We start from the raw sequence: 27546 nt of genomic DNA on the forward strand, positions 1-27546 counted from the left end.
GCCCTTGCAAATGGCAATCCGTAGTGGCAACCTATACCCTGCTAAAGCGCCTTTCTAAGGAGAGGGGTTAACGCCTGACTATTTTTTGCTAGGCCTAGGCCAATTGAAGGGGAACTGCAAGGTGGGCTTATACATGCAGCGATATCCGAACAACAAATAAGGAGGCAGAAAACCTAAATTATTACTTGGGAGTAGTCAAAATGTCATTGAGAAAGCCGGCCGTGATGGGGTACATTTTCCGCATCCTGCTCTGCATGCAAAAGCAGATGGACGTGAATGATGCTTAAAGTGATAGCGTGTATTTATTAGTAGAAGCTTGGGTGCCTATGGGACAAAAATAACTTTGGTAATAAACATGTAATTGTGGTAAAATGTTGATAGCATGAATCCCTCAGCACAGGATATGTTTAGCCAGATATGAATCTATGAATCGGTCTTATGGTTGGATTTTCAACCCGGAATGGCATTTGACATAATGACATTAGCGGTTTAGGGCACAAATGGCTCACAAGTAAGCTCACAAAATGATGCATGATGAAGAACTTGTTATTCAAGCCAAGCTGTTTTTGTGCAATACGCGTATGATTTATATCACATGTGTTTCCTGAAATCAGGTGATTTCATCGCGTTTATGCTAGCTGTCCTGTTCACAGAGATCAGCACAATCAGCCTATCAGTTAATACGCGGTCACCCTATCTGTCAGACATCTGATAGTGATGACAGTTGACACGTCTGGCGCAGAACCGAATGTATATTATGTATGTACATACATATATGGTCAGCCTTTCAATATCACATCGCACAGGATGAGGATAACATTGAGCAGTCGAGGATCACATCGCGCAGGGTCAGGGCCACATCGCGCAGGATCAGGATCGCGTCGCGCTACAGGCGCAATCGGAACTCCCGACGGCGACAGGCAGACGCAGCGAAGCGGTTGATGACCTCGCTGGTCGCCGGCATGTGGTCCCGATGTACCTGAAGCAGAACGAGCGCCTCGAGCCGACCCTCGGTCATGGTCGTTTTGAGCGCTGTCAGTGTCCTAGCTACCTTGGAAAACACGCGCTCGGCTTCTGCGGTTGTTACTGGTAGCACGCTGAGTACCTTTAGAAGCATATGTACGTTTGGAAAGATTTCAGCCGGGCACGCGTTGAGGGAACTGATAGCAGTCGTCGGAACTTCTTCCTTGGGTTTATCACGCCACATGGCTTTCCACACGCTGAACTCGGCTTTCACCTGCGAGTCAGTTACTGATCCTAGGAGACCTTTAAACTGCTCGTAGGCTGGCTCCACGTCAGACCACTCCGTAGAAACTGTTTTCTTTGGCAGGAGTTTGCTGAGGCTCGCGGTCAGCTGCGTGTGCTTGCCGAAGCGCAGGTTGATGTCTTGCAGGACGAGATCCACGGCAGGATTGAAGACCGTGATCTGGTAGTAGGCTTCTGTGGAGAGATCCCTGCCTGCATTTCCCCGGTAGACGGACTTTTCTGGCAGACGCGGCTTCCTCACCTCTACACTCAGCTTCTCTGCAGCGCATTCCACCGTCCGCATCAACACAGCGAATTCCTTTTCACTGGAGGCTCTCTGCTCCGTCAGCACGGACTTCACCGCATCTACCAACTGTAGGGCTTTAGTGAGGTCCAGCTGCTTATCCTGAAGTGCCAGAGCCAATGGCCGAAGGATGCCGGCCAACCGTTCAACTACGACCAGACCTACCAGGAATTCGGTCCTCGAGATGGCACTCAGAAGCGCCGTGGCCTTCGAACTGGAGCGCCGATCTTGCCACGTGGCGATCTGCTCCAGTGCCAGGTGGATAGCGCTGAGCTGTTCCAAGAAACGCTCCACAGCGAGATGCCTTTCGACAAACCGTGTTTGGCACAGTTTGATCAGCTTGAGCCTCTTATCGCCGTCCATCTTTGATGACTGTGCGTAGCGCAGGATTTCGCCCCGCTTTGCACCATCTGTTAGAAAAACGACGACAGTCTCCATTGTCCCCAAGGCATTTCTTACCAAATCCACTTTGTTGATGAGTGACGTCGATAGATTCAATGCATGAGACGCACAGTGGAAATACTCTGCCAGTGGTGCGGCTTCCTTCACTTGTGCCACCACGCCCACCCGCTCACTCGACATAGCAGCCGCGCCGTCGTAGCATTGGGCTACAAGGCGAGAAGTGTCCAGGCCCAGCTTGCGGATACTGCCTAGCAGCGCTTCTGCGAGGTTCTTCCCCGACATCTTCAGCTCTGGGCCGTTCGCGGACCGCCGAATGACGTCCATCACATCCAGAAGAGCGACAGGGTCTTCCCGAATTACGAGTTGGCCACTCTCATTTTCGTCTACATATCGAGCCACCACAGCCATCTGCTCTCTGTTTGAAATGTCTGTAGTGTCATCAGCCATCAACGCCCATACTTGAGCCTTTTGCACCTTGTTTGTCACACGTTCCTGCACCAAAGTCCTGAGGACGTCGAGGAGCTCATTCTGGACTGTTTTGCTCGTGTAAAGCGCGTTACCAGAACCATCTTGCAGGTGCCTTTTCAGTACTTCGTCGCCACTCTGAAGCCTAAATCGGAGCAGCCCTTTAAAGTTTCCATCGTTTTCGGCTGGCTGAGTACCACTCCCATCAATTCGCCCATCGTCACGGTGGCCTCGCAGTGATATGTTTTGCGTCACAGCAAACTTGAGCGTTTCGATGATTGACGTCAGTACTGCCCTGTTACGCCTGACCTCGCGCTCGCTCGCTGTGTCCATCACTGCATCGATGCTTTTCTTTGGATCCTTCATTGCGATCGTAAAGCTGGCAGCCTTTGCAGCATTGGCCTGGTGGGATGCTGACTGGGCATGCGAAACCAGAGCACCATTCTTGCCGGTCAAGTCAGAAAAGTCGACAAGGGGGCGGCTCACCAGCTTGCCTTTCGACCTGCCTTTACCTCCACGTGCACCTTCGCCTTCATCAAGAGTTTCGCCAAAAAGCACACAAACACTACACCATGCACCAGATAAGTTCCCCTTTCTGGATACAGCCAGCCACTTGTATGTATCCAAGTGATGCCGGAGAAGATACCTCGGCCGGGACACCCCATTCTTTGTGTGATACGAAACAGGGAACTGACTTTTCTCGGAGGGACACCATCGTTTGGTCAGTCCTTCTAGCTTTTCTTCATCGCTGGTTTTCTTTGCGATAAAAAAACCGAAGTCATTCGGAGGCAGAACAGGCCTATCATCTGGGATTCCAACAATGTCCTCTGAATCGCCACCACTCTGGTCTGGAGAGCCTGCTGACTGATTTTCAGATGGCGTGAAGGATGAGGTTCCAGGGCCAGGACCCGTCACAGGAGACTCCAGGGCCAAGGGGCGATCCTCCTCTGAAGAGACAAGCAAGGGGATATAGGATTACTATCCGGTCGCTAAACGGTCAGGTTGGACTCTGCTGGTTGGACTCTGAAAATTACTTTATCAATTAGGCAAGCATATTAGGAAAAAAGCTGCCGATTGTCGGCGCTGGCATCTTTGGTAGGTACCTAAGAAGTCGGAATACCACCAAGCTCGTTTGCAAAATATTAAAAAAATGTTATTTGCATAAAAATAAAACAAGAAAATGCAACGTTTCTAGTTCATTCACTCAAAAACCGTTTGTCAAAGTCATGTTACCATTACAACCAGTGGGTGTTTCGGACCGCCAGCTAATGTCCGATAAAAAAGTAAAAACAATCTAGGTATATGTAGTAGTCTGTTTAGACTAAAGCAAGGTTACCGACAGAAGGTTAAGAAGACGGCATAGGTAACACGACGGTGACGCCCGTACAATCAGCTTACGCTCTATGATAATATGATAATTGGGGCTTAGGGGCGCGCCGACTACAATGGTCAAATGACGCTCATATTAGCTTCTGCTCTAGCATGCGCCATTGATAGTTCAAACCAATCTTAGCCAGAATTCACAAAGCTAGTATAACTATTCTATTTTTAGATACTATTTGTGACTGCCGGCGAGCGGTGCGCGTTGTGCCGCTGAGCCGTGTCAGCACTCGTCGCTGTAGAGGTCGCCGCGAGCGCTGCGAGCCTCGTCGACCAGTGGGTAGGATAGGTGGCGGTAGCGGTCGGTGCGCAGACTACAATGCACCGACACGTTATAGACCGATCGAAAAGTCTTGACTGTGCTATGACTGTGGCAAAGGGACCGACCGAACAAAACAAATCAAGCAAACCATAAGAATGTGGCAATGGGTAGCTCGATTCGGGCGGCGGCGTGGCCAGGCGACCCCGTGACCTCTGGCCGTGTCCTTCTGTGTGCGCGGCCCATTCGCCCCTGACTTGGGATGTCGATAGGTAAGTGGCTGCCGGTGCCCTTAAAATCATGCGTGTTTTAGAAATAAATGAAAGTGATATAAGTGTTGGGAAAAGGTATAATTTTTTTCTGATGATATTACTGCATGCTCTGGCAGTATATATTGATTAAATCTTGTTTGCTTTCAGATTCAGGTACAATAATACAACAGCACAGGTGCAAAAGGCGGTTTAGAGGTAGAACAATAGCTGTCATTACACTATTCACATAGCAGAGGGATATACATGTAATACTCACATTTTTAATACAAGAATTCATTAAACTATAACTGAACACAATATGCCTGAATGAACTGCAACATAAGCTACTGTACCTGCATAGGCTCCTGCTGTTGCTGTGGGCATCTCTGGTCCAGGAGTAGGAGAAGGGGTGCTCGGAGGATCACAGGCTGGGACAGATGGCTGTGGATCCAGGCTGAAAAAGTCGGTGTGTGGAATTCAGAACAATGCAGATGTAGTGATCCATTATCCATATATGCCAGCACTCAGCAGCCAAGGTAGTATTAGTTGATACTAACACAAAGGTGGATTTAATTGCTTTAAAATGCTCATTTAAATAAAGCAGCACCAAAATTAGACACCTATCTAAGAGGCTGAGACTAAAACACTGACCAAAATGTATTATACAATACAATTCCAATTAAACATTGTTGTAAATTACCACACATGTCAAATATATGCATCCAGAATGGCTTCCATTACATTTTCAAATACTTTTTTACTTGCCTGTTTCTGTTTTTACTTTTCTTTGAGAAAAAGTCCATCATGGACTTTTGCACAGGTGGTCCTCGTCTTTTCATCATGGATGGCTTATCCTGGAAAATGGTTTGGTGGGTCCTTAAAATGTGCCTAAAGCAAGTTGTTATTTACTTATTTTCTGGTCTATCTTTTCATCTTTCTTCTAGGTTAAGTTGCAGATAACTTTTCACTCCTTTGCAGGCACTGACTTTGCACTGTAGGTAATTCTCATTGCTATTTGAGAAAATTTGCACTAATACTCCTAAAACCCAGAGAAACATTGGAAAATATATGCGCACAACAGCCTTGGTGGTGTCCCAAAATTGGCTTCAGCATAAATGTCAACAGAGCAAAATTGGATCTTAAAATCCAATGTGAGTGTGGAAAGTTTAAGCCAAGAAGGCATGGGCTAAAATATGAGTTGCAAACCTACCACACCTCGATTAGTGATTACCTACCCGACTCCACGCACAACCGGTATATAAGGTATATAGGACTTTGCACACAACAACGCGGCAGTGTATACGATATTAGAGCGAAAAAGTGCGGCGATCGCGGCGATACGGCGTGTAAACAAACGTGCATTTCAAGGTTTTGGTTATAATGGGAATGAAGTATGGTAGCATCATGATACCATAGTAGCTCAGGCATATCCATCAAGATATCCATGGCTCATGAAGTTTTCCTTCAATAATTCCGATTTGGGGTTTTAAGATGGTACAACACGGCCGGGCCGCAAATTCCCAATCATGCTACACGCTACGCACCTCCAGCGCTGACTGGCTGGTTTTCGCGGGAGATGACGTCATAACCTGACGCCCACGCTCATTGGCCTGGGGGTTATGTGACGTCACATCCATCAGCCAATAGTCAGACGAGGTGGGGATCTATTCGCTAGTTCAGATGCATATTTACGTCTGGACAACGAGTTGCGGGGAAAAGTGCTGATTGTGTTGCAGTTTTAGGAGCCGGTGATAAGGCTGGATCTTTGGGTTACTTTTTCGTTCCGATTCATGTATTTCATAGTGTTTGGCTTTTGAATATTTTAGTTCTTTCAGATAAATATTACTTGCCTTACAACTTTTGTAAAAACGTTTCATTTTTTTATAAGCCGACGTTCAGAGTCCTAAAAATACATCAGCACTACAATCATTGTAAACAAACAAATGGAGCACCACTTGGCTCTGTTCCAAGGCTATTTTTTTAGTTTATCTGGTGGTTTTCTTGCTCTTGTACGTCGTTTTGTTGGATGTTTTGAATCCCTTAAGATTGACTTATATCATATTTAAGAAGCATGTTGACTGAAAACAATCTGAAGTATCCAGGAGGCTGACAGAGGTCCTGACTACTGAGCAATATCAATATCCTTCGCCCCAGTGGGGGGGGGCATATGTTACCACCCTGTCGCGTTTTTCGCGTGTGAATAAAAAACCGCGGCGCGTAGCGCCGCGCCGCTTGGGGTAGCTTTTGGTACATCAATTTTGGACAATGTGTGAAATTTTTGACCCCAGGTCATGTCAGGTCAGGTCACCAGGTCAAGTTAACTGACCAAGCCTTAAAAAAAGTTTGCAATCATGTCCAGCCTGCAGTGTTTGTCAGAAAGGTTTTAAACTTGGTGGATTGCATGCTGTTATGGGAGCCTACAATTTGTATATCTCGGATTTTTTATATCCGTGACCTAAGGTCAGGTCAGTGGCATGACCTTTCCATTACAAGTCAATGGAGAAAAATGAAAATGCCTCTAGATCCGTGTGTACGCATAGGAACAGTCCAAATATTTCAGAATCACAATGATTTAGTCCACTCGTGATGACCAAGGTGTCATTTTTGCTGATAGCCTCTAGAAAGGTCATCCAAGGTCATTTGAGGCTACAAACAGTTTTTTACCAATAACTCGCGATTGGAAAGAGATAGAACGCTGGGGATGGTCTCATTGTGTTTGTCTTGTTGAGACGCATCGACTGATATGCAACATGACCTTTTCCGGTCAGGTGATGACCTTGACCTGAGGTCAAATTTTTAAGTTGACCTTTCAAGGTCAAATTATAGTTCATTCGACGCGTCTCGGTGAGGGGAACACGAATCTGGCAATAGAAATGTCGTGGCTTTTTGTAGTCGAAAGTTATTGTCGAAAAACACTTTTCGTAAAAACAGCTATTTTTGGAGTTTTTGCCCTCTGGAGGCTAAACCGTTGACCTGAGGACAATATTGATAATGACCTTTTCAAAAGAAGAGTTCAAAAGCTATCGATTGCTTTTCCATGCGTTTTTCTAGCTACCATAGTTCCTGAGATAGCGGCATGTTTTCTGAAAAATATAATGACAATTGGCAAATTTTGACCTTTGATGACCTCTGGTGACCCCAATATTGCTCTAAGGTGAAAAATGACCGCAATACTTTCAAACGTACGTATTGAGAGCTATCGACTGCTTTTTACCGCGTCTTTCTAGCCCTCTTAGTTTTTGAGTTAGAGGTGGGTGGTAACATATGCCCCCCCTCACTAGGGCGAAGTTGGCCGAGACCGCCACTGGGGCGCGGGATATCAAGTTGAACAAGTTATGAAATTTTGGTTGATAAACGCAAGTTGATCGGGCTCATATATCAGCAAGAAAAAGTAAAATTAAAAGAGCTTATTGTCCAAAAACAAGCTATAATATTGCAGACCTTGGAGCAATACTGAAGAGTACGCTGAGCAGGATCATGCCAGAAAATGTTGACTGATGAGCGCATATTGATGTATTGGTATGAATATTGAATGATAACTTACAACAGCAAGATAAATTAGTGCTAACTATCAAGTTAAAATCTAGAATGAATGGACTTGGGCAGTTTTACTATGCTTAGATGCTATGCAGATTGTAATGTGCATCAGGTACTCAGTGTCTGGCCAAATGAAACTCAAACATGTGATCATTCCATTGCTACTGGAGGAGAAAGCTTGGATCACTAAATCCACTTTATGTTGATTTTGATATTAATCATCATCACTGTATTTCTTGAAAAAAAGGATTGTAGACTGTAGTAAAATTGTCAATGTGACAATCCATGCAACGTAGTGATCATATTATGTGTTCATAGTCATTCGCGATAGTCATTATTGGTCCAATATGCAATGGCAAAGCTCTCAGTCTCAGCGTTTCTTCCTGTGGATGGCCAGCAGTGACTCAGAGCTGAGAAGTATTAGTTTTCTTCATAGGGCTGGGATGAAAAGTACTGAGGGTAATCTTCCACCAAGGAACTCTACTTTGACATGGTATGAGATGTAGGCACAAGTAGGTAGGTGCTCAGTTCCTATAGTCAGTAGTTGTGTATGTTTAGTCGGGTTAGCTTAGATCAGATTGTTAGTTTTTTAATTTGCCAAATGTCCATAAAAATGTGACCTGAGCAATGAGCATGCCTGAACCTGACTAACCTGACAGCTGACCTAACCTCAATCATCACACATATTTGCAGCCTACCCAAGACCTGCATGGCAGTAGCACCCAGTTACAGGTAGGTACTCACCCTAACTCAATCTTACCTGCTAACCTTCAACTTGCCAAAAGTTAGCTCACATTGCCAAGCTGTGTCCAGGGAAACAGTCAACTGAGAAACTGGCTCATTGGGTGGCTGGTGTGAGTCTGTGCATTTAAAGTGTTTCTTCTCTGAAGCTGCTCTGCACTGCTGTATGTCATGTTAGATGCTCAGAAAATGTGGGAAATGATTACTAAGTTACTTTAGTGCTTTGTTAATGCTTGAGACATGAACAAGTACAGATCCTGCAGGGTACAGCTATGAGTCAGAGTTAGGTGCTAGGTGAGTATGTTATGTGAATGTGCTGTTCCCTGTTTGACCGTAAGTATACAAACAAGCACAGGGTCACAGTTATATTCAATCTCCACATAAACATACAACAAAAACGGCCATATAGCCCAACTCCGAACACACCACGGATAACTTAAGCCTTTGAAGGCACAAAAATGTTTTGATTAACAGGACAGGTTTACAATATATCCTCTGTCCTTGGGGGGATCTTGCTGCCAAGTTGAGGTATGATGACTGAACTTCAGGATTGATCAACCTTTTCTTAGCCACTGCTTATATATGAGAAAGACCAAATGCTTGTTTGTTTTGATTTACAGGACATGTATACAATATATCCTCTGTCCTTGGGGGATCTTGCTGCCAAGTTGAGGTACAATGACTGACTGAACTTCAGGACTGATCAACCTTTTCTTAGCCACTGCTTATAAACGAGAAAGACCAAATGCTTGTTTGTAAACTGCGTTGAAAATTTAATGATCCACCTTCAATTCTGACATGAAGGCGCAAATGAAATAGTTTCCTCTCCTTTTGGAATACACAAAGCAAAATATTTAATAAATTTTAGTGGATGGACAAGAGCAATTAGTATTAACATAGCTTTCCCTCAAATTAACTTCTGGCACTGTTTTGATGAATTTCACTGACGCTTATTCGCTTCATATTTTGTAACAAACGCGCTAAAACTGCAATATAACAGCACTATATGCTTCTTGACAAAATGCAATAGTATTAAAAATTTAGCCCTGATGGCATTCATTCTTAGTGGAAACGTAATTACAAAATATTTTGTAGTAACTATTAAATTTCGGGCGAAAACAGTGCACGGTTTAAAAAAGAATCATTCCAATGACGGTCCATTCTTGCGGTCCTGAAATCGCCACTATTTCCGGCCTCTCCAACGCAACTCGTTGTCCAGACGTAAATATGCAGTTCAGATACAGGTTAAGGAAAGTCTATGACGACAATATACGAGTCTATGCACGAATCACACGCGGACCTAAGGCGCGGATTCAAGGGCCTCATACCAGGGTATATAGAATTACGGCCTTGATTGATGGCCTTGGCCGAGTGCGCTGGACAGAGCTGCGGAGTCGATGGATTTTAGGCGACTCTGACTCCGACTCCGACTCAGACTTTCAAAAACCAACTCCGACCCCGACTCCGACTCCGCGCAGAACTGTCGACTCCGACCGACTCCAACTCCCGACTCCGACTCCGCAGCACTGCCAGGACTGCGGAGTCGATTGATTTTCGGTGACTCCAACTCCGACTCCAGATACGGTTTCCAAAATCGACTCCGACTCTGACTCGACTCCGGGCAGATCTGTCGACTCCGACCGACTCCGACTCCGACTCCGACTCCGCAGCCCTGGCGCTGGATGTTGGATTTGAAGGCCGTGTTGGTGTTACACCTATTAGACTGTAATTTGTGTTGGATTTGTGGGTGGTGCTGTTTCTGTACCTGTGGTGCAAGATGGAAAAAGATGTTTTTTTTTCTCGGAAAAAAATTGAATCTTCAGGCTTTTCAAACATCGACCGTCGACGTGAACTGCAAAGATGATACCTCAACCTTGACTTTGGGATGTAGGACGTCAAAACCCGAGAAGAGTTCAGAAACTGGCTTGAAATTTACTGTTCTTCTACCTCAACTACTCTGAACAGCTTCAGACTACTAGCAAGTGGCGATGGGCACAGGAATCTGTCCCACCAAGCCACAACTCTAAACCCTCACACGAGCAGAGCACATTTCGTTTACCATAATGCTGCATGACGCAACAGCCTCAGGTTCTTTCGCCGCAACTTCTGCGTCGGATATACCCGATAAATCGTTCGCAGTGTAGTTGACTATTAAAGGCATCAGAGCAGTGGTCTTCGAGCCCTCCCATCGGCCGTGCACATCTCGGAACCCGCTCCCATCGGCCGTGCAGATCTCTCTGAGCCGCCTGCCGGCGGCGCCTCCAGAGCCGAGCGGGCCCCCATGCGCATGCCCCGGACGCGAGTGACGACACCGTGACGTCACCCGCCCGGGCTGTGCGTAGCGTGTAGCACTATTGGGAATTTGCGGCCGGGCCATTGTCATATTTGGACAAAAATAGAGATGTTTGGCCTTGGCGTAGATAAGAAAGTGAAAATGATCGTGAATACATGAGTCGGCTCTTTAAAAGAACACGGATGAAAGGGGGGGCCAAAAGATATGTTGGCCCCCCCTTTCAGCGTCAAAGGGGGGGCCATGGCCCCGTTGGCCCCCCCCCTGGATCCGCCCTTGAGTTAGGGTCTGTTCCCGTCGCTCCTCCCAAAAAATCTCGGATGAGGTTGGATTAGCTTGGAGGAGAGCCGTTTCAGAGGAGCCACGGGAACATTTTCGCGAGGAAATCAGCTGTTTGCGGGCTGTAACGGTCGGCGATTTATGGCGCACAAACATAAATCAAGAGATAATGATCGCTTTCTAATAAAATAACCTTAGATTACGTCCATCAATTTAGCAGCAGATTGATATTCGCGAATATCAAACTAAAAATTCGATATTCGGACGGGGAACGCAATAACTTAAGAACCAGTGAACCGATTTTGATGAAAATGCCCTCATTCGATTCCTCGTTCCTTATTGCAGGTTGACAGCGATTTCCAGGTCACTAGGTCATGACCTTCAAGGTCAGGGTCAAGGTCAAAGGACGGGGAACGCTCTACAGCCTTAAGTTACCGTCCGATTGACTTGTAAATGGTCTCAATCGATTCCTCGACCCCGATTCCAGGTTGACAGCGATTTCCAGGTCACTAGGTCATGACCTTCAAGGTCAAGGTCAAGGTCAAAGGACGGGGAACGCTCTACAGCCTAAAGTTACCGTCCGATTGGCTTGTAAATGGTCTCAATCGATTCCTCGACCCCGATTCCAGGTTGACAGCGATTTCCAGGTCACTAGGTCATGACCTTCAAGGTCAAGGTCAAGGTTCGCGAATATCAAACTAACAATTCGATATTCGGACGGGGAACGCAATAACTCAAGAACCAGTGAACCGATTTTGATGAAAAGACCCTCATTCGATTCCTCGTCCCTCATTGCAGGTTGACAGCGATTTCCAGGTCACTAGGTCATGACCTTCAAGGTCAAGGTCAAGGGCAAAGGACGGGGAACGCTCTACAGCCTAAAGTTACCGTCCGATTGGCTTGTAAATGGTCTCAATCGATTCCTCGACCCCGATTCCAGGTTGACAGCGATTTTCAGGTCACTAGGTCATGACCTTCAAGGTCAAGGTCAAGGTCAAAGGACGGGGAACGCTCTACAGCCTAAAATTACCGTCCGATTGGCTTGTAAATGGTCTCAATCGATTCCTCGACCCCGATTCCAGGTTGACAGCGATTTCCAGGTCACTAGGTCATGACCTTCAAGGTCAAGGTCAAGGTCAAAGGACGGGGAACGCTCTGCAGCGTAAAGTTACCGTCCGATTGGCTTGTAAATGGTCTCAATCGATTCCTCGACCCCGATTTCAGGTTGACAGCGATTTTCAGGTCACTAGGTCATGACCTTCAAGGTCAGGGTCAAGGTCAAAGGACGGGGAACGCTCTACAGCCTAAAGTTACCGTCCGATTGGCTTGTAAATGGTCTCAATCGATTCCTCGACCCCGATGCCAGGTTGACAGCGATTTCCAGGTCACTAGGTCATGACCTTCAAGGTCAAGGTCAAGGTCAAAGGACGGGGAACGCTCTGCAGCGTAAAGTTACCGTCCGATTGGCTTGTAAATTGTCTCAATCGATTCCTCGACCCCGATTCCAGGTTGACAGCGATTTTCAGGTCACTAGGTCATGACCTTCAAGGTCAAGGTCAAGGTCAAAGGACGGGGAACGCTCTACAGCCTAAAGTTACCGTCCGATTGGCTTGTAAATGGTCTCAATCGATTCCTCGACCCGGATTCCAGCTTGACAGCGATTTCCAGGTCACTAGGTCATGACCTTCAAGGTCAAGGTCAAGGTCAAAGGACGGGGAACGCTCTACAGCCTAAAGTTACCGTCCGATTGGCTTGTAAATGGTCTCAATCGATTCCTCGACCCCGATTCCAGGTTGACAGCGATTTTCAGGTCACTAGGTCATGACCTTCAAGGTCAAGGTCAAGGTCAAAGGACGGGGAACGCTCTACAGCCTAAAATTACCGTCCGATTGGCTTGTAAATGGTCTCAATCGATTCCTCGACCCCGATTCCAGGTTGACAGCGATTTCCAGGTCACTAGGTCATGACCTTCAAGGTCAAGGTCAAGGTCAAAGGACGGGGAACGCTCTGCAGCGTAAAGTTACCGTCCGATTGGCTTGTAAATGGTCTCAATCGATTCCTCGACCCCGATTTCAGGTAGACAGCGATTTTCAGGTCACTAGGTCATGACCTTCAAGGTCAGGGTCAAGGTCAAAGGACGGGGAACGCTCTACAGCCTAAAGTTACCGTCCGATTGGCTTGTAAATGGTCTCAATCGATTCCTCGACCCCGATTCCAGGTTGACAGCGATTTCCAGGTCACTAGGTCATGACCTTCAAGGTCAGGGTCAAGGTCAAAGGACGGGGAACGCTCTACAGCCTAAAGTAACCGTCCGATTGGCTTGTAAATGGTCTCAATCGATTCCTCGACCCCGATTTCATGTTGACAGCGATTTCCAGGTCACTAGGTCATGACCTTCAAGGTCAAGGTCAAGGTTCGCGAATATCAAACTAACAATTCGATATTCGGACGGGGAACGCAATAACTCAAGAACCAGTGAACTGATTTTGATGAAAAGACCCTCATTCGATTCCTCGTTCCTCATTGCAGGTTGACAGCGATTTCCAGGTCACTAGGTCATGACCTTCAAGGTCAAGGTCAAGGTCAAAGGACGGGGAACGCTCTACAGCCTAAAGTTACCGTCCGATTGGCTTGTAAATGGTCTCAATCGATTCCTCGACCCCGATTCCAGGTTGACAGCGATTTTCAGGTCACTAGGTCATGACCTTCAAGGTCAAGGTCAAGGTCAAAGGACGGGGAACGCTCTACAGCCTAAAGTTACCGTCCGATTGGCTTGTAAATGGTCTCAATCGATTCCTCGACCCCGATTCCAGGTTGACAGCGATTTCCAGGTCACTAGGTCATGACCTTCAAGGTCAAGGTCAAGGTCAAAGGACGGGGAACGCTCTACAGCCTAAAATTACCGTCCGATTGGCTTGTAAATGGTCTCAATCGATTCCTCGACCCCTATTCCAGGTTGACAGCGATTTCCAGGTCACTAGGTCATGACCTTTAAGGTCAAGGTCAAGGTCAAAGGACGGGGAACGCTCTGCAGCGTAAAGTTACCGTCCGATTGGCTTGTAAATGGTCTCAATCGATTCCTCGACCCCGATTCCAGGTTGACAGCGATTTTCAGGTCACTAGATCATGACCTTCAAGGTCAAGGTCAAGGTCAAAGGACGGGGAACGCTCTACAGCCTAAAGTTACCGTCCGATTGGCTTGTAAATGGTCTCAATCGATCCTCGACCCCGATTCCAGGTTGACAGCGATTTCCAGGTCACTAGGTCATGACCTTCAAGGTCAAGGTCAAGGTCAAACCTTGACCATGGAATCGGGGTCGAGGAATCGATTGAGACCATTTACAAGCCAATCGGACGGTAACTTTAGGCTGTAGAGCGTTCCCCGTCCTTTGACCTTGACCTTGACCTTGAAGGTCATGACCTAGTGACCTGGAAATCGCTGTGAACCTGGAATCGGGGTCGAGGAATCGATTGAGACCATTTACAAGCCAATCGGACGGTAACTTTACGCTGCAGAGCGTTCCCCGTCCTTTGACCTTGACCTTGACCTTGAAGGTCATGACCTAGTGACCTGGAAATCGCTGTCAACCTGGAATCGGGGTCGAGGAATCGATTGAGACCATTTACAAGCCAATCGGACGGTAACTTTAGGCTGTAGAGCGTTCCCCGTCCTTTGACCTTGACCTTGACCTTGAAGGTCATGACCTAGTGACCTGGAAATCGCTGTCAACCTGGAATCGGGGTCGAGGAATCGATTGAGACCATTTACAAGCCAATCGGACGGTAACTTTAGGCTGTAGAGCGTTCCCCGTCCTTTGACCTTGACCTTGACCTTGAAGGTCATGACCTAGTGACCTGGAAATCGCTGTCAACCTGCAGTGAGGAACGAGGAATCGAATGAGGGTCTTTTCATCAAAATCGGTTCACTGGTTCTTGAGTTATTGCGTTCCCCGTCCGAATATCGAATTGTTAGTTTGATATTCGCGAACCTTGACCTTGACCTTGAAGGTCATGACCTAGTGACCTGGAAATCGCTGTCTACATGGAATCGGGGTCGAGGAATCGATTGAGACCATTTACAAGCCAATCGGACGGTAACTTTAGGCTGTAGAGCGTTCCCCGTCCTTTGACCTTGACCTTGACCTTGAAGGTCATGACCTAGTGACCTGAAAATCGCTGTCAACCTGGAATCGGGGTCGAGGAATCGATTGAGACCATTTACAAGCCAATCGGACGGTTACTTTAGGCTGTAGAGCGTTCCCCGTCCTTTGACCTTGACCTTGACCTTGAAGGTCATGACCTAGTGACCTGGAAATCGCTGTCAAGCTGGAATCCGGGTCGAGGAATCGATTGAGACCATTTACAAGCCAATCGGACGGTAACTTTAGGCTGTAGAGCGTTCCCCGTCCTTTGACCTTGACCTTGACCTTGAAGGTCATGACCTAGTGACCTGAAAATCGCTGTCAACCTGGAATCGGGGTCGAGGAATCGATTGAGACAATTTACAAGCCAATCGGACGGTAACTTTACGCTGCAGAGCGTTCCCCGTCCTTTGACCTTGACCTTGACCTTGAAGGTCATGACCTAGTGACCTGGAAATCGCTGTCAACCTGGAATCGGGGTCGAGGAATCGATTGAGACCATTTACAAGCCAATCGGACGGTAACTTTACGCTGTAGAGCGTTCCCCGTCCTTTGACCTTGACCCTGACCTTGAAGGTCATGACCTAGTGACCTGAAAATCGCTGTCAACCTGAAATCGGGGTCGAGGAATCGATTGAGACCATTTACAAGCCAATCGGACGGTAACTTTACGCTGCAGAGCGTTCCCCGTCCTTTGACCTTGACCTTGACCTTGAAGGTCATGACCTAGTGACCTGGAAATCGCTGTCAACCTGGGATCGGGGTCGAGGAATCGATTGAGACCATTTACAAGCCAATCGGACGGTAATTTTAGGCTGTAGAGCGTTCCCCGTCCTTTGACCTTGACCTTGACCTTGAAGGTCATGACCTAGTGACCTGAAAATCGCTGTCAACCTGGAATCGGGGTCGAGGAATCGATTGAGACCATTTACAAGCCAATCGGACGGTAACTTTAGGCTGTAGAGCGTTCCCCGTCCTTTGACCTTGACCTTGACCTTGAAGGTCATGACCTAGTGACCTGGAAATCGCTGTCAACCTGCAATGAGGAACGAGGAATCGAATGAGGGTCTTTTCATCAAAATCGGTTCACTGGTTCTTGAGTTATTGCGTTCCCCGTCCGAATATCGAATTGTTAGTTTGATATTCGCGAACCTTGACCTTGACCTTGAAGGTCATGACCTAGTGACCTGGAAATCGCTGTCAACCTGGAATCGGGGTCGAGGAATCGATTGAGACCATTTACAAGCCAATCGGACGGTAACTTTAGGCTGTAGAGCGTTCCCCGTCCTTTGACCTTGACCTTGACCTTGAAGGTCATGACCTAGTGACCTGGAAATCGCTGTCAACCTGGAATCGGGGTCGAAGAATCGATTGAGACCATTTATAAGTCAATCGGACGGTAACTTAAGGCTGTAGAGCGTTCCCCGTCCTTTGACCTTGACCCTGACCTTGAAGGTCATGACCTAGTGACCTGGAAATCGCTGTCAACCTGCAATAAGGAACGAGGAATCGAATGAGGGCATTTTCATCAAAATCGGTTCACTGGTTCTTAAGTTATTGCGTTCCCCGTCCGAATATCGAATTTTTAGTTTGATATTCGCGAATATCAATCTGCTGCTCAATTGATGGACGTCCTTAGATTAATATCAAGCATTACTATTTAAAGATATCCAATCGTCATCAATCACTAAAATCATTTCCACTTCCCTCAAAGCTCATTTATAAACAATTCACATTTGTATTACGTGCGCCAAATATGTCTACGCAAGAGCCTCCTTCAAAAAACCAACTTTCGTTTGGGATGAGGGAGGAGGTAAATAGTGGTGGTGAGATGTGAAATCAAGATGAGCTTGGAGGAGCTTGGAGGAGCGACGGGAACGATTTTTTGAAACGAGAGGAGGTTAGAGGAGCTTGGAGGAGGTTAGAGGAGCGACGGGAACAAACCCTTAGATACTTACCCATATGGTAGTTATGAGGCGTGTATGGTAGCAAATAATAGGTTCAATAACGGCGCAGCTGTGACTCATAATTTGCCACTTCACAGTGAAGAGCTAGTAGGAGGGCTAGGAGGTTGTTGAATATAATTCGTGTTTTATATTTGTATGAAACAAAAATGTAAAGCCGATAGTTACAAGCTACAATTTACAAGCTGTAAATAGATGTCACGATGGTGTCATATGCTATATGAACATGCACTGATGAGTGATTTTTAGTAGCTTTAGATCACATAGTGTGTTGCATGCCTCAGATGCCTGTCACTCGGATTCATTATCTTTATGCTTTCCTTCATTCATTCATTCATTCATTCATTCATTCATTCATTCATTCATTCCCTCAATCATTGTTGGTTATGCTTGAATAGTGTCCAGAAGAAATCTTGAATTTAAATACTAGTTGTAGTGTCATAAGGGTTTCTTGCAATTCTACAACACAACATCACATGGGACGACTGTAAAAACAGGGCGCCTGGGGCGATTTAATCAAGGCTCTGAAATTCACCGGTGACATTTAGCATGTAGTAGGCCCACAGAGGGGGAGAAGTTCCGAATGTCATGTGACCCAATATGCCCTCCGGTGCCCTGTTTTCACCGGCGTCCATCACATGGCTTCTGAAACTATTCTGATTGGCTCCAGCTGTGGACTGGATTACCATTTGGTGTTTGTTTTTGTGAGCATTCTGCTGATTTCCATTTTCTAAAAAATGGAAGTTCATTGCCGGAGACTTTACACCGGCCCAAGTCAGGCATGTCGGAGTTGCCTGGGCAAAACGGACTTGAGCTGAACCAAATTGCTGGCTGGGTTAGTTTCATTACAGCGTGTATGATTGGGGTTAATTTTGTCAATTAGTGCGCCTAAAATTTAGTGCATATTTCACCTAAAAAGCCAAACATTCATGCCATGATGACACTAATTGGCCGATGCGGCAATTGATTACCAAAACACAATAAACAATTATGAAATCCTTCCCCAGGTGGACTGTAGGGTAGGTAACAAGATATTCTTAATGGCCCTCTGAAGACAGACACGACTGGACTGCAGCACCCACCGCCGTGCTGCTCCTCAGAGCCACATCTCAGACGTCTCGGAGGTTTGCCGACACTGCAACCGACTGGCTCGTGAGCCCACCGACAGCTGAAAGCCATGGCCACCTCTCGTCCGCTGAAACCAGTCGATGTGTACGATATTGCCACGGACATCGGCCGCGAGTTTGAGGCCATCATAGATGCGTTCGGAGCTGGCGCACTCACCAACCTGGTGCCCAAGGTCAGTGCTCGCCAGATTGTCTCATTGTGAGTTGCTCATTGACACATTGCAGCTTAAGCTGAGTGTTTATGTTTCAATTTGAAATTATGTGGGTTAAGATCGATGTATTTGGTCCACAAATCGGATTTAATGCTGCTGGCTTCTACATACAATTTTCTTGTTAGTCCCCTACTGGAAGTGGTCCTTTTCTTCTGACGATGTGTGCCTATTTGTTTGCATTGATCCAGGTGATCCAGGCCCTGGAGCAATTGGAGCGGCTCTCCTTACAGCGGGAACAGGAGAGTGCCTCTCTGCACGAGCTGCGGAAAACAGTCGAGAGGCTCGAGGCCGAAAAGGCGGAGCGAGCAGCCGAGAGGCAGCGCTTTGAGAAGGTCAGGCAGCTCAGAAAAGGTTGAAAATTGAAAGGTACCTATTCAACCAACTATGAGAGGAATGCTTTTGGTACTTGAGATATTGCTTTTCTTCATTACTTGTTGATAGTGATTTGTGTTCCGACTTGGCCTGCCGAAAAATTTATTGGAATTATTCTCTGTCGATATTTGCCACTGAAATTTATAACGCCATCTTTGTGTTGGCTGTCGCCAGGAGTTGGAGGAGTTTGAGGAGCGCACGCGCGAAGAGACTCAGAAGCTGGTTTCCATGGTAACTGAGCTGCAGACGGAGAACCGGCGGATGCTGGAGCGGCGCGAGGCCGAGCGCAATGGAGACGCCTCCAGACAGACGGGTACGGGGCGGGTAGATGTTAGACGGGCGGCCCCGGATCGTATGGATTTTAGGTGGACGGGTGCGGGCCAGAGAGACAGTACGGGGCTGATAGATGCGCTTTGGGGATAGGACGCTACGCATATTTGACTGGTGGTTATGAATTGTGTGGCTAACGGATACAGCTTGTAAGTTGTATGTACATGTATACAGCAAATATAATACTGATGGTTCACGGCCATGTATTGCATCGGGTGGACACATTTGGCAGACAGACAACATATAACGATATCCAAAGATCGTGGGTTATTTTTCGGGACCGTCATTGTTTCATTGTGTCTCACTGTACCCTCAGGCACGGACGAAGCGGAGGGGGAGATCGATATGAAGGTGCTGTTCAATCTGAAGGCGGTCATCGACAGACAGAGGGACGACCTCACTGCCAAGGACGCGCAGCTGCACGAGAGGAACTCGGAGATCGAAAAGGTACGGTTGATGAGGGGACGGGCGACAGCATGATGGGTGCTAGTGGTCTCATCCAAGGTTAAGTTGGTAAGTTTGCTACCATGGAGCAAAATACACTCGAGGACCGTTTTGTCTGATTGTTCTCGTAATAAGTGCATGAGTGCTTTTCGGTGAAATGTCTTCCTTTTAGGCTGGTCGTTTCTGTTAGAACGATCGATGAGTTGAAGCGAGCATCAGGTATCTGAACCTCCAGTCAATTTGGTCGTGTTTTGTGTGCAGTTCCAGGCGGACTTGGACCGTATGAAGAAGCAGGTGCGTGAGCAGCGGCGTCGCCAGCGCGCGGCCTCCGGACAGCAGCGACAGCTCAACGAGGAGCGGACGCTGCTGGAAGCTGAGCTTACCGACGTGCGCCGCCAGATGGTAGCACTGCGCCAGCAGCTGGGCACCGCGCAGAAGGAGAACCAGGACCTCTCTCTGTCGGCGGTGAGTGGCGCTCTGGCGCGCGGGGGGGGGGGGGGGTGAGGCCGGACGGTGGGACTCACTAGGCGGTGTATCCGATAAAGTGAACACTCTAGCAGATTACTCGTATATTACTCGTATCACTGCTAGCAGTCACCTGAGTCAGAAGTGTCGCAGCCTTTCCTGTGCGATGGAATCTCTGGCGAAGCCTTGACCACAGAATAGGTTTGTCGATAGATGACTCGTGCTCTGTGACCTGACCTGACCTTCCCTCGCTCCCCAGCAGGATAGCAGCCTGCAGAACAAGGTGGTGTACGACCGCGATGACCCGGCGCGGCCGCGGTTCACCTTTAACGAGCTGCGGGACATCCTGAACGAGCGGAACGAGCTGAAGGCGCGCCTTTCAGACCTGCAGGACGAGCTGGCACTCTACCGGCCCGGCGGAATCGACACGTGAGTACTGTAGGGGCCGTTAGGACTTAAGTAATGAAAAGGATTCAGGGTGTCTTGTGAGGCATTAAGCGATCGGTAAAGAACGATTCATTAGACGTTTTATGGAAGCTTTTAAGGTCACCTTAGATTCACCCAGAAGGTGAATTACCCACCAGTGATTGCAGCGATGATTATGTCTCCTTTCGTTAGCACGTTTAGCACAGAGCGATACTGACGGGGTGTTACGGCCGAAGCGCCCTTCAGAAGTCGTTATACCCTTCTCTATTGTGAACCCTGTGTTAAAAAAAGAATCCGTGGCAGAGTTGGCGATGAATACTGGCTGGAGAGAGCATGGTCCGTGAGATCCCTGATCAGCCTGTGAGTGCCCTATGTATGATGTGCTTATATTGAAAAAAATACCCTACCCCAAGCTGCTGTAGTGACCTCTGATGGTGTCCTGTCACTCCCCAGGTCGAAGAGCTCGATCCTGTGTCCTCCCAGTGACGAGTTGGACAGTTTCTCCAGCTCTGACCTCAGCTCGCCGCCCTCGCTGCAGAACGAGCTCGAACAGCAAAAGTGAGTCGGTTACCAGCCACACGGCGCACGCTGCTTGAACATGTTGAAATTGTGAAGTGATGAAGCTTCGGATATCACGAGACATGAGTACCGTCCCGGAGGGCAGAGGAATCCCTTTAGTAAGCGATTTGTTGCCCTGGAGTTAAAGGTTATAAGCCACGAAGCCATGAAGACTCGATGATGTACACAATGGCGAAGGAGTATCTCATAACCTTTTCTGACCTTTACGAGTTCGTTGTTTACAGGACGGTGGAAGAGGACCTGCCCGTGCACGGCCCGCTGCCCCAGGATCCCGAGGACGCCCCCTGGAAAAAGAGCTCCTCAGAGTCCGGCATCAGGCGACTGTGAGTAACCCGGTACACTGGGGATCCATTCGCAGAATATAGACAGCCCAGGGCATTGATTAAACGATCAGCTGATGTCTAGGTCGATGGGGTAAGGACTTTTGAACTCTCGCAGCTCCCTTTGCTTTTGCTTCGATTTGGTATGCAATTTTGCAGACGTTATGTCAGTGACATTGTGACATTTCGTGGTCGATTTTGGTAGACGATTGATGATTTCATAGTTGTTTGGTGTTGCAATGACTTTATATATTTATAGCGGGTTTTGTATTTTTCTGTAGAATCGTAGCTAAGCCTTTTATCAGTCTTTAGAAGGTATCATATGCTCAGATGTTTGTGAGATGGTAGCGTGGCCATTCTGCTTTTTACGTACCGTCTGTTGCCTTATTTTCCCCTCTTGAGTGAAGGTATAGAAGGGCGAATGATCGAGTCACGCTTTAGCTTCAGTATGCGGGATTTTCCGTTTTTTAAGTTTCCGCTTATTCTCTTCATTTATTTCTCTGCGCTTTATTTTCGCTGTAGGCATTTGAAGTTCCTTGCTAATGCCGCTAGGGGCTAGTTAAAGACTGTGTCTTACCGTTTTTACCTTTCAACCAAACGCTCAACGCTCAACAAATAGGGATATGATGCGGCTCGGTGCAATTGTATGGTCCCGACAATGCCGTGTCGGCACTTTCCTGCATTGTCAGCTGCTTTTGGGGCTATCGTGCACACGCAATGTCATCGCTTTACTAACACCACGGAATATATAGTCTATGACATATATGTCGTAGACTATATATTCCGTGCTAACACTGTTTGAGGCCCGGGTTGATGAAAATAGACATTTTTAAACTTGATCCTGCTTCCTGGGTAAAGTGATCCTATGATATCAGTTGTAACGCTTTTGTCACCGCGATCTTATTTTAACCCTTTGTAATATGAAGAGTCGCCGTTTAGTTGCCGATTTTCACCCTGTCCACACCTAATCCCGCTGAGTATGCTCGAAGCACCGTCGCCTGACGCCGACCGGCCGGTCGGGTGGGTGGCGTGTTGCAGCATCTTGCGTCAGATCCGGCGGGCCGTAGAGTCGACCCAGGGCGCCGTGTCTGACCTGCTACCGTTCGCCTGAGGTCAGCACAGGCCACCAACCCCCAGCGGCCGCCCGCTGGGTGCTTATACCGCTCCGGCTGTCGTAGAGTTGGCTCCTTGGCTGTCACTCTCTGGTCTTGGCTCGATGTGTAGATGGCATTCTCTTCCATTCATTGAGATCTATCGTTTGGCTGAGCTTCTTTACAGCACACTTTGATTATGCGTTTCTCAAAAATATTTTGTCATTCACACTGCCATGATTACATTGCCTTGGCTTTCCTCGTCGTCCTATAAGTGATCGCATGCATATCGGCGTAGGCAATACAACTGTTACGTGACTGCGGCTATTATTTTTTGTTAGAACAAAGCACATTATAATTGTCCAGAATAACTGAGGATCAATGTCTTGCACGGCCTATTTTAGGTGTTGTGTTTGGAAAGCGTGTCGACCATCATATAACTTCGCTTTCATTTTTTCACCACTCTCTTTGTCATGAAGCACTTTGCCATCTATAAATTTGTTATATGCACTTAATCTTAGTTCATTTCATCCCACCTTTTTGTGATAGTCTGTCGAAGGATGATTATTTTAAGCCGGTGGTCATCCCTGCAATAATGTGTCATCTCTCCATTTCCTCTGCCAAACTGGCTGGTAGCTGTTCTGGCGTGGTATCGCTGTATGGATCTGGTGCTTTACTACGGTCCAAACTCAGGCGGTCGTATTGACTCTCCATCTGTTCCCCATTGCTCTGTGGCTGCCCCGTCTCGGGGTGTCACCACAGGCCGTTCTGACGACCATAGGGGAAAATTCGGCGGATATGTGCTGGGAGATCGCAGGGATAGTTTTTGTTTCTGGCTCCGCAGTATGCAAGAGAGACATCGGTACGGGCCATTCCGGCCGATGGTAACTGTGCTGGTCCTTCTACTCCCCTGCGCGCTGGCCATGCCATTTCTGACGACCGACGTCAGTACCCGCGTCCTCTTGTCTTCTTTGTGTCTATTATCTAGTATTTGCGTTGTTTGTCCAATGTCCATTGTCCTTGTCAACTGTTTACTGTCCCTGTCCGTGTCCGTTCCCGCTGTCCGCTGACGGTGTCCGTTCCCGCTTTCCGCCGTCCGCTGACGGTGTCCGCGTCCGTCCCACTGTCCGCTGACAGTGTCCTCTCCCGTTTTCCGCTGACGACGTCCGTGTCCTCTCCCGTTTTCCGCTGACGACGTCCGTGTCCTCTCCCGTTTTCCGCTGACGGTGTCCGTGTCCTCTCCCGTTTTCCGCTGACGGTGTCCGTGTCCTCTCCCGTTTTCCGCTGACGGTGTCCGTGTCCTCTCCCGCTGTCCGCTGACGGTGTCCGTGTCCTCTCCCGCTGTCCGCTGACGGTGTCCCGCAGGTGGTCGGAGCTCGGCGGCCGTTTGGAGGTGGTGGTGCGTCGGCCGGCCGTACAGGCGGCCCTACAGAGGGCTAACTTCACTGAGGGAGCAGCGGGCGCCCGGTTAGACGGGGTCGGACCGGCGTGATCGAGTGGACGTTGGATCGGGAATCGGGATGGATGTGGAACTGGAACATGGGTGAATGTGGATATGTGACTTTGGTGGACACGGAGACATAAGTATTGAATGTGAACTGCGGAGTGATTGTTTGGGCGGATGCCGATGTGCACCGTTGCGCTGTGATGTAGGTGGAGGAAGGCTGTACTCGGACAAAGGGAGTGAATCCAGGCGGTGTCGGTGATGGATGCGGTTGGTTGCCGGATCGCGGCGCAGTCTGGGACTGTGATGCGAGTGGAGGTGACCAGGCTGCACCACCGTCACATGACGGACTTACCAGCGCAGTGTGGCCAAATTGGTTTAGCGTTAGGGGGAGGATGTATTAAAAAAGTCGTACGAGGATGTCTTTTTTCAAAAAAAAACTCGTCTTCAGCCTCATTTTAGGTGCAGTTTTTACAGGTAATGTGGAAAAACTATACCTGACATCAAGTTCTGGTGGAAAGTACAAAAAAAAAACTCCAAATATTGTCATTAAAGATGTAACAAAAACAACATTGCAAGCGCGACAATACGAGTCTGACGGTGCGAATCGTACATTGGAACATTTTTAGTCTTTATTCCTACACTAGGTATGCTTTCACGACAAAAACGTGGTGATGATGTAATTTTAAAATTTCTGAGGATGTCATTATACTTTTCAATAGGGGTGACTTTCCCCGCAACATCACCAATTTGGCCACACTGTACCAGCGGCAGAGTACCCGTCCTGGCTCATTTTTGGTCAGCTGGGAGATGCTGACACACTTCGAGAACTGTGGGAGGGAGTCAGCTATTCCACGCGTGCATTCGAGGTTTAGGATGGATGGTCGACATGACGGCAGACGGCGTGGTTCTAGGTCGGTCACAACGGAACCGGGTCCCGATTCTGTGGAATGCAGTTTCGCCGTCCTGATATTTCGCACAATGAGATGCTGCCGCGTTTTTTTTTTTTAATTTGGTTTCCTCAGGAATCATTTCATTGTATTCATTTCCCATTGTTTGGTTCTGCTTGCATGATTTCTGCATGATTTCTGCTATCCGCTTTTGGATGTTGTCCACATCTGCACATGCATTTGCAAGCTTTCTTTTTGTCCTCATACCGGCAGCATTTTTGCTGCTGCTCTCATATGCTATGCATCATTACCTTCTTTCCTAGAACGCGGTTGTGGCTCTAACTGGAACATTTCACGCTTATTCTACTTCACGCTTCAACTACTAATTAGCATTCATTACAATGAACTTGCTCTGTCAGTCTTCACCAACGTTCAGTCGAGTTACCGCCCTTGTCGTTCAGCCCACCTCCCTCTGACCTGACCTCCACCTGACCCCGCCGTTCTCTGCTGACCTCTGACCGGTCCGACGGGCGCCGTTGCAGGTTCCGGCGGCTGTTTTACACAGACGGACGAACGGACAGTCCGCGGGCCACCAGCACCCCGGTCAAACCCCAGACGCCGGGCGGGGCGACTCGACGCTGACCGCCGCCCTCCCGGCTCTCAGCCCGTGCTGAGTACCGTTTGACCTGTGTTTAACGGTGATTTTATCTCCACATGCGTGATCTGTTTACATCTTTATCGGTTTGCTAGATATTTATACTGTTTTCACTCGACATATTTACGCCCTGGCTTTGGTGGGTTTTGTTAACCTGCCAAGCTGGCTTTGGTGAATATTTATATTTGAATAGGTATATGCTGGGAAACCAGAGTTTATTGACGTGGATTTATATATTTAGCTCGTCGGTTTTTTCCGATGACAATATCCCCCAGGAATATCAAGTATTTCTTCCCTAGTTAGCTGAGTGGCAATGTTTATTTTTATCGCCAGTATATATTTACTCGTGTGCCGTATGAGAGACCTTATATGACAATGTGTCAATAGTTGGACGTTTGGGGTTGCGTGTGTAACGGTGTAGGCCTGTGCGTTGTGTCAAACTGAGCTTTCGTCAATGTTAACCCGTGCGTGCGCCGGTACCCCACAGTTAGCCATGTGTTTGCCTAATGTTAGCCCATGTACGCACTGCTGAGACTACTTACCTGCGCGGCTGTCGCTGCTCCTGCCGCTATTGTGCTGTTCCTGGACCCTGTGACGCCTCCCCGTGCTGTGAAGCCAGATCTGAGACCTCTGAACAAACCCTGCTGTAGGCGCTCGAACCCCTCAGGCGTCCTTATAGGTTCACCCTTCCTCACCATCCCATCTCCCTCACCAATGAGAGACGCACGTATGGAATCACGGCCGATCTAATCTCGTACACCAGCCACCAGTCTGTGGATCCGTGACTCTGCACTAGCACTCGATCTTTAGCGTCTAAAACACCTCATATCTTCACGACCCCTTCTCTTCCCGATCTACTGGTGGTCTAGCTGTATTAGACACCAACCCTCCATCCCTGCCCCACCATCCAGTCCCTATCCTGTGCTTCATCAGCCCGCTGCTAGCATGTGTGTAGCTGAGTTCGTGCCGCTGATCAGGCGGCTGAAGTCGATGGTCTAGGTGTCGCAGTTGCTGTGTAGAACGCTCGTCAGACGGCCAGCGGCGACCGTCAGGCGCTAGTCTGTTAGGGTTGAAGTCGCTGAGTATTTTAGTTTGAGCGCCGTTCGGAGATGCCAAATCGGACTGACCGCTCGTGGGGCCAAGGGTCGGCCGTGGCGGCTGTCGGCCGTTTTCCAGTGATGTCTCGGAGATTAGAATGTGGTTGGGGAGGGGAAGGGGGTTCGGCGGCCATACGTGTGCCACAGGCGAGTGTGTGAGGGGGGGGGGGACCCGGACCCCCTGCTGGTAGGCTAAATGGAGTTGTATCCGCGCGGTGTAATGATATGATGCAGCTGCTTTAGGAGTCATTACGCGCCGCAGCGGAATGCTTATAACAGCGCATTGTTATGTAAACTGGCAGTCGATGCGCAAAATGTTTATGATTTGTTCTTGCTCCGAGTCACTATGCACAACATATCTATATTGCATGCATGGTGTATGCTGGCTTTAACACAACAGTGCAAAGCGGTTCAGAGCCGGGTATTACCGGCTCGAACCCGGGGGTGACGGAGGTGATAACACTAAGGCGCGAGGAATGTGTAGGATCACGAGCGGCGCAGGGTTACATAAACCGGTAAACCGTGCTTAATGTGGTGTGGGAAGCGCGTCGGGCGGTCGCATCGGCTGAGAAGGTGCTCCCCTACCCTTCTAACCTAGGATATGACCTGTCCCGATAACAATGGTGTAATACACCGGAACTGATCCCACGTCCTACCCTAACGACGCTGTACCCCACCCCTCGTCTCGCGTCCCAATGTAATACACGTCTTTTCCGGTATAACTGGTGTCTACTAGAGAGAACTCAAACACGTGCTAGTGAGAGGACGAAGCGGCATATTACCCAGGCAGGATTCATTCGTGCCATTTTCATTTGACGAATGACTGCTCAGGAAC

At 48.1% G+C, this 27546-nt stretch overlaps 2 protein-coding genes across 10 annotated transcripts; one reads left to right on the forward strand and one right to left on the reverse strand.

Annotated features, from left to right (window-relative positions):
* Window positions 1–703: 703 nt before the first annotated feature.
* On the reverse strand, window positions 704–5660 carry LOC122382014 (52 kDa repressor of the inhibitor of the protein kinase-like). Of its 3 annotated transcripts, XM_043366858.1 has the most exons (4): window positions 5542–5660; window positions 5072–5160; window positions 4660–4760; window positions 704–3363 (listed from the first exon to the last, which is right to left on the reverse strand). In XM_043366858.1, exons 2-4 carry the CDS (start codon window positions 5146–5148, stop codon window positions 887–889), a joined length of 2655 nt encoding a protein of 884 aa, XP_043222793.1. In that variant the 5' UTR covers window positions 5149–5160; window positions 5542–5660; the 3' UTR covers window positions 704–886. The 3 variants fall into 3 exon arrangements, with proteins under 3 accessions (XP_043222793.1, XP_043222794.1, XP_043222796.1); XM_043366859.1 differs by lacking the exon at window positions 5542–5660 and having other exon boundaries at window positions 5072–5376; XM_043366861.1 differs by lacking the exons at window positions 4660–4760; window positions 5072–5160; window positions 5542–5660 and adding an exon at window positions 4584–4615.
* LOC122382016 (RILP-like protein homolog) lies at window positions 4058–27433 on the forward strand. Of its 7 annotated transcripts, none has more exons than XM_043366866.1 (10): window positions 4058–4327; window positions 18267–18559; window positions 18787–18930; window positions 19145–19283; window positions 19617–19747; window positions 20006–20209; window positions 20472–20638; window positions 21089–21193; window positions 21439–21537; window positions 25502–27433. In XM_043366866.1, the coding sequence occupies exons 2-10, from the start codon at window positions 18437–18439 to the stop codon at window positions 25599–25601; spliced, it is 1212 nt and encodes a 403-aa protein (XP_043222801.1). In that variant the 5' UTR covers window positions 4058–4327; window positions 18267–18436; the 3' UTR covers window positions 25602–27433. The 7 variants fall into 7 exon arrangements, with proteins under 7 accessions (XP_043222801.1, XP_043222798.1, XP_043222799.1 ...); XM_043366863.1 differs by having other exon boundaries at window positions 4158–4327; window positions 20469–20638; XM_043366864.1 differs by lacking the exon at window positions 4058–4327 and adding an exon at window positions 17308–17365 and having other exon boundaries at window positions 20469–20638.
* The last annotated feature ends 113 nt before the right edge of the window (window positions 27434–27546 follow it).

This window comes from Amphibalanus amphitrite, unplaced genomic scaffold (assembly GCF_019059575.1).
Source record: "Amphibalanus amphitrite isolate SeventyFive unplaced genomic scaffold, NRLGWU_Aamphi_draft 000132F_arrow, whole genome shotgun sequence".
Lineage (NCBI taxonomy): Eukaryota > Metazoa > Arthropoda > Thecostraca > Balanomorpha > Balanidae > Amphibalanus > Amphibalanus amphitrite.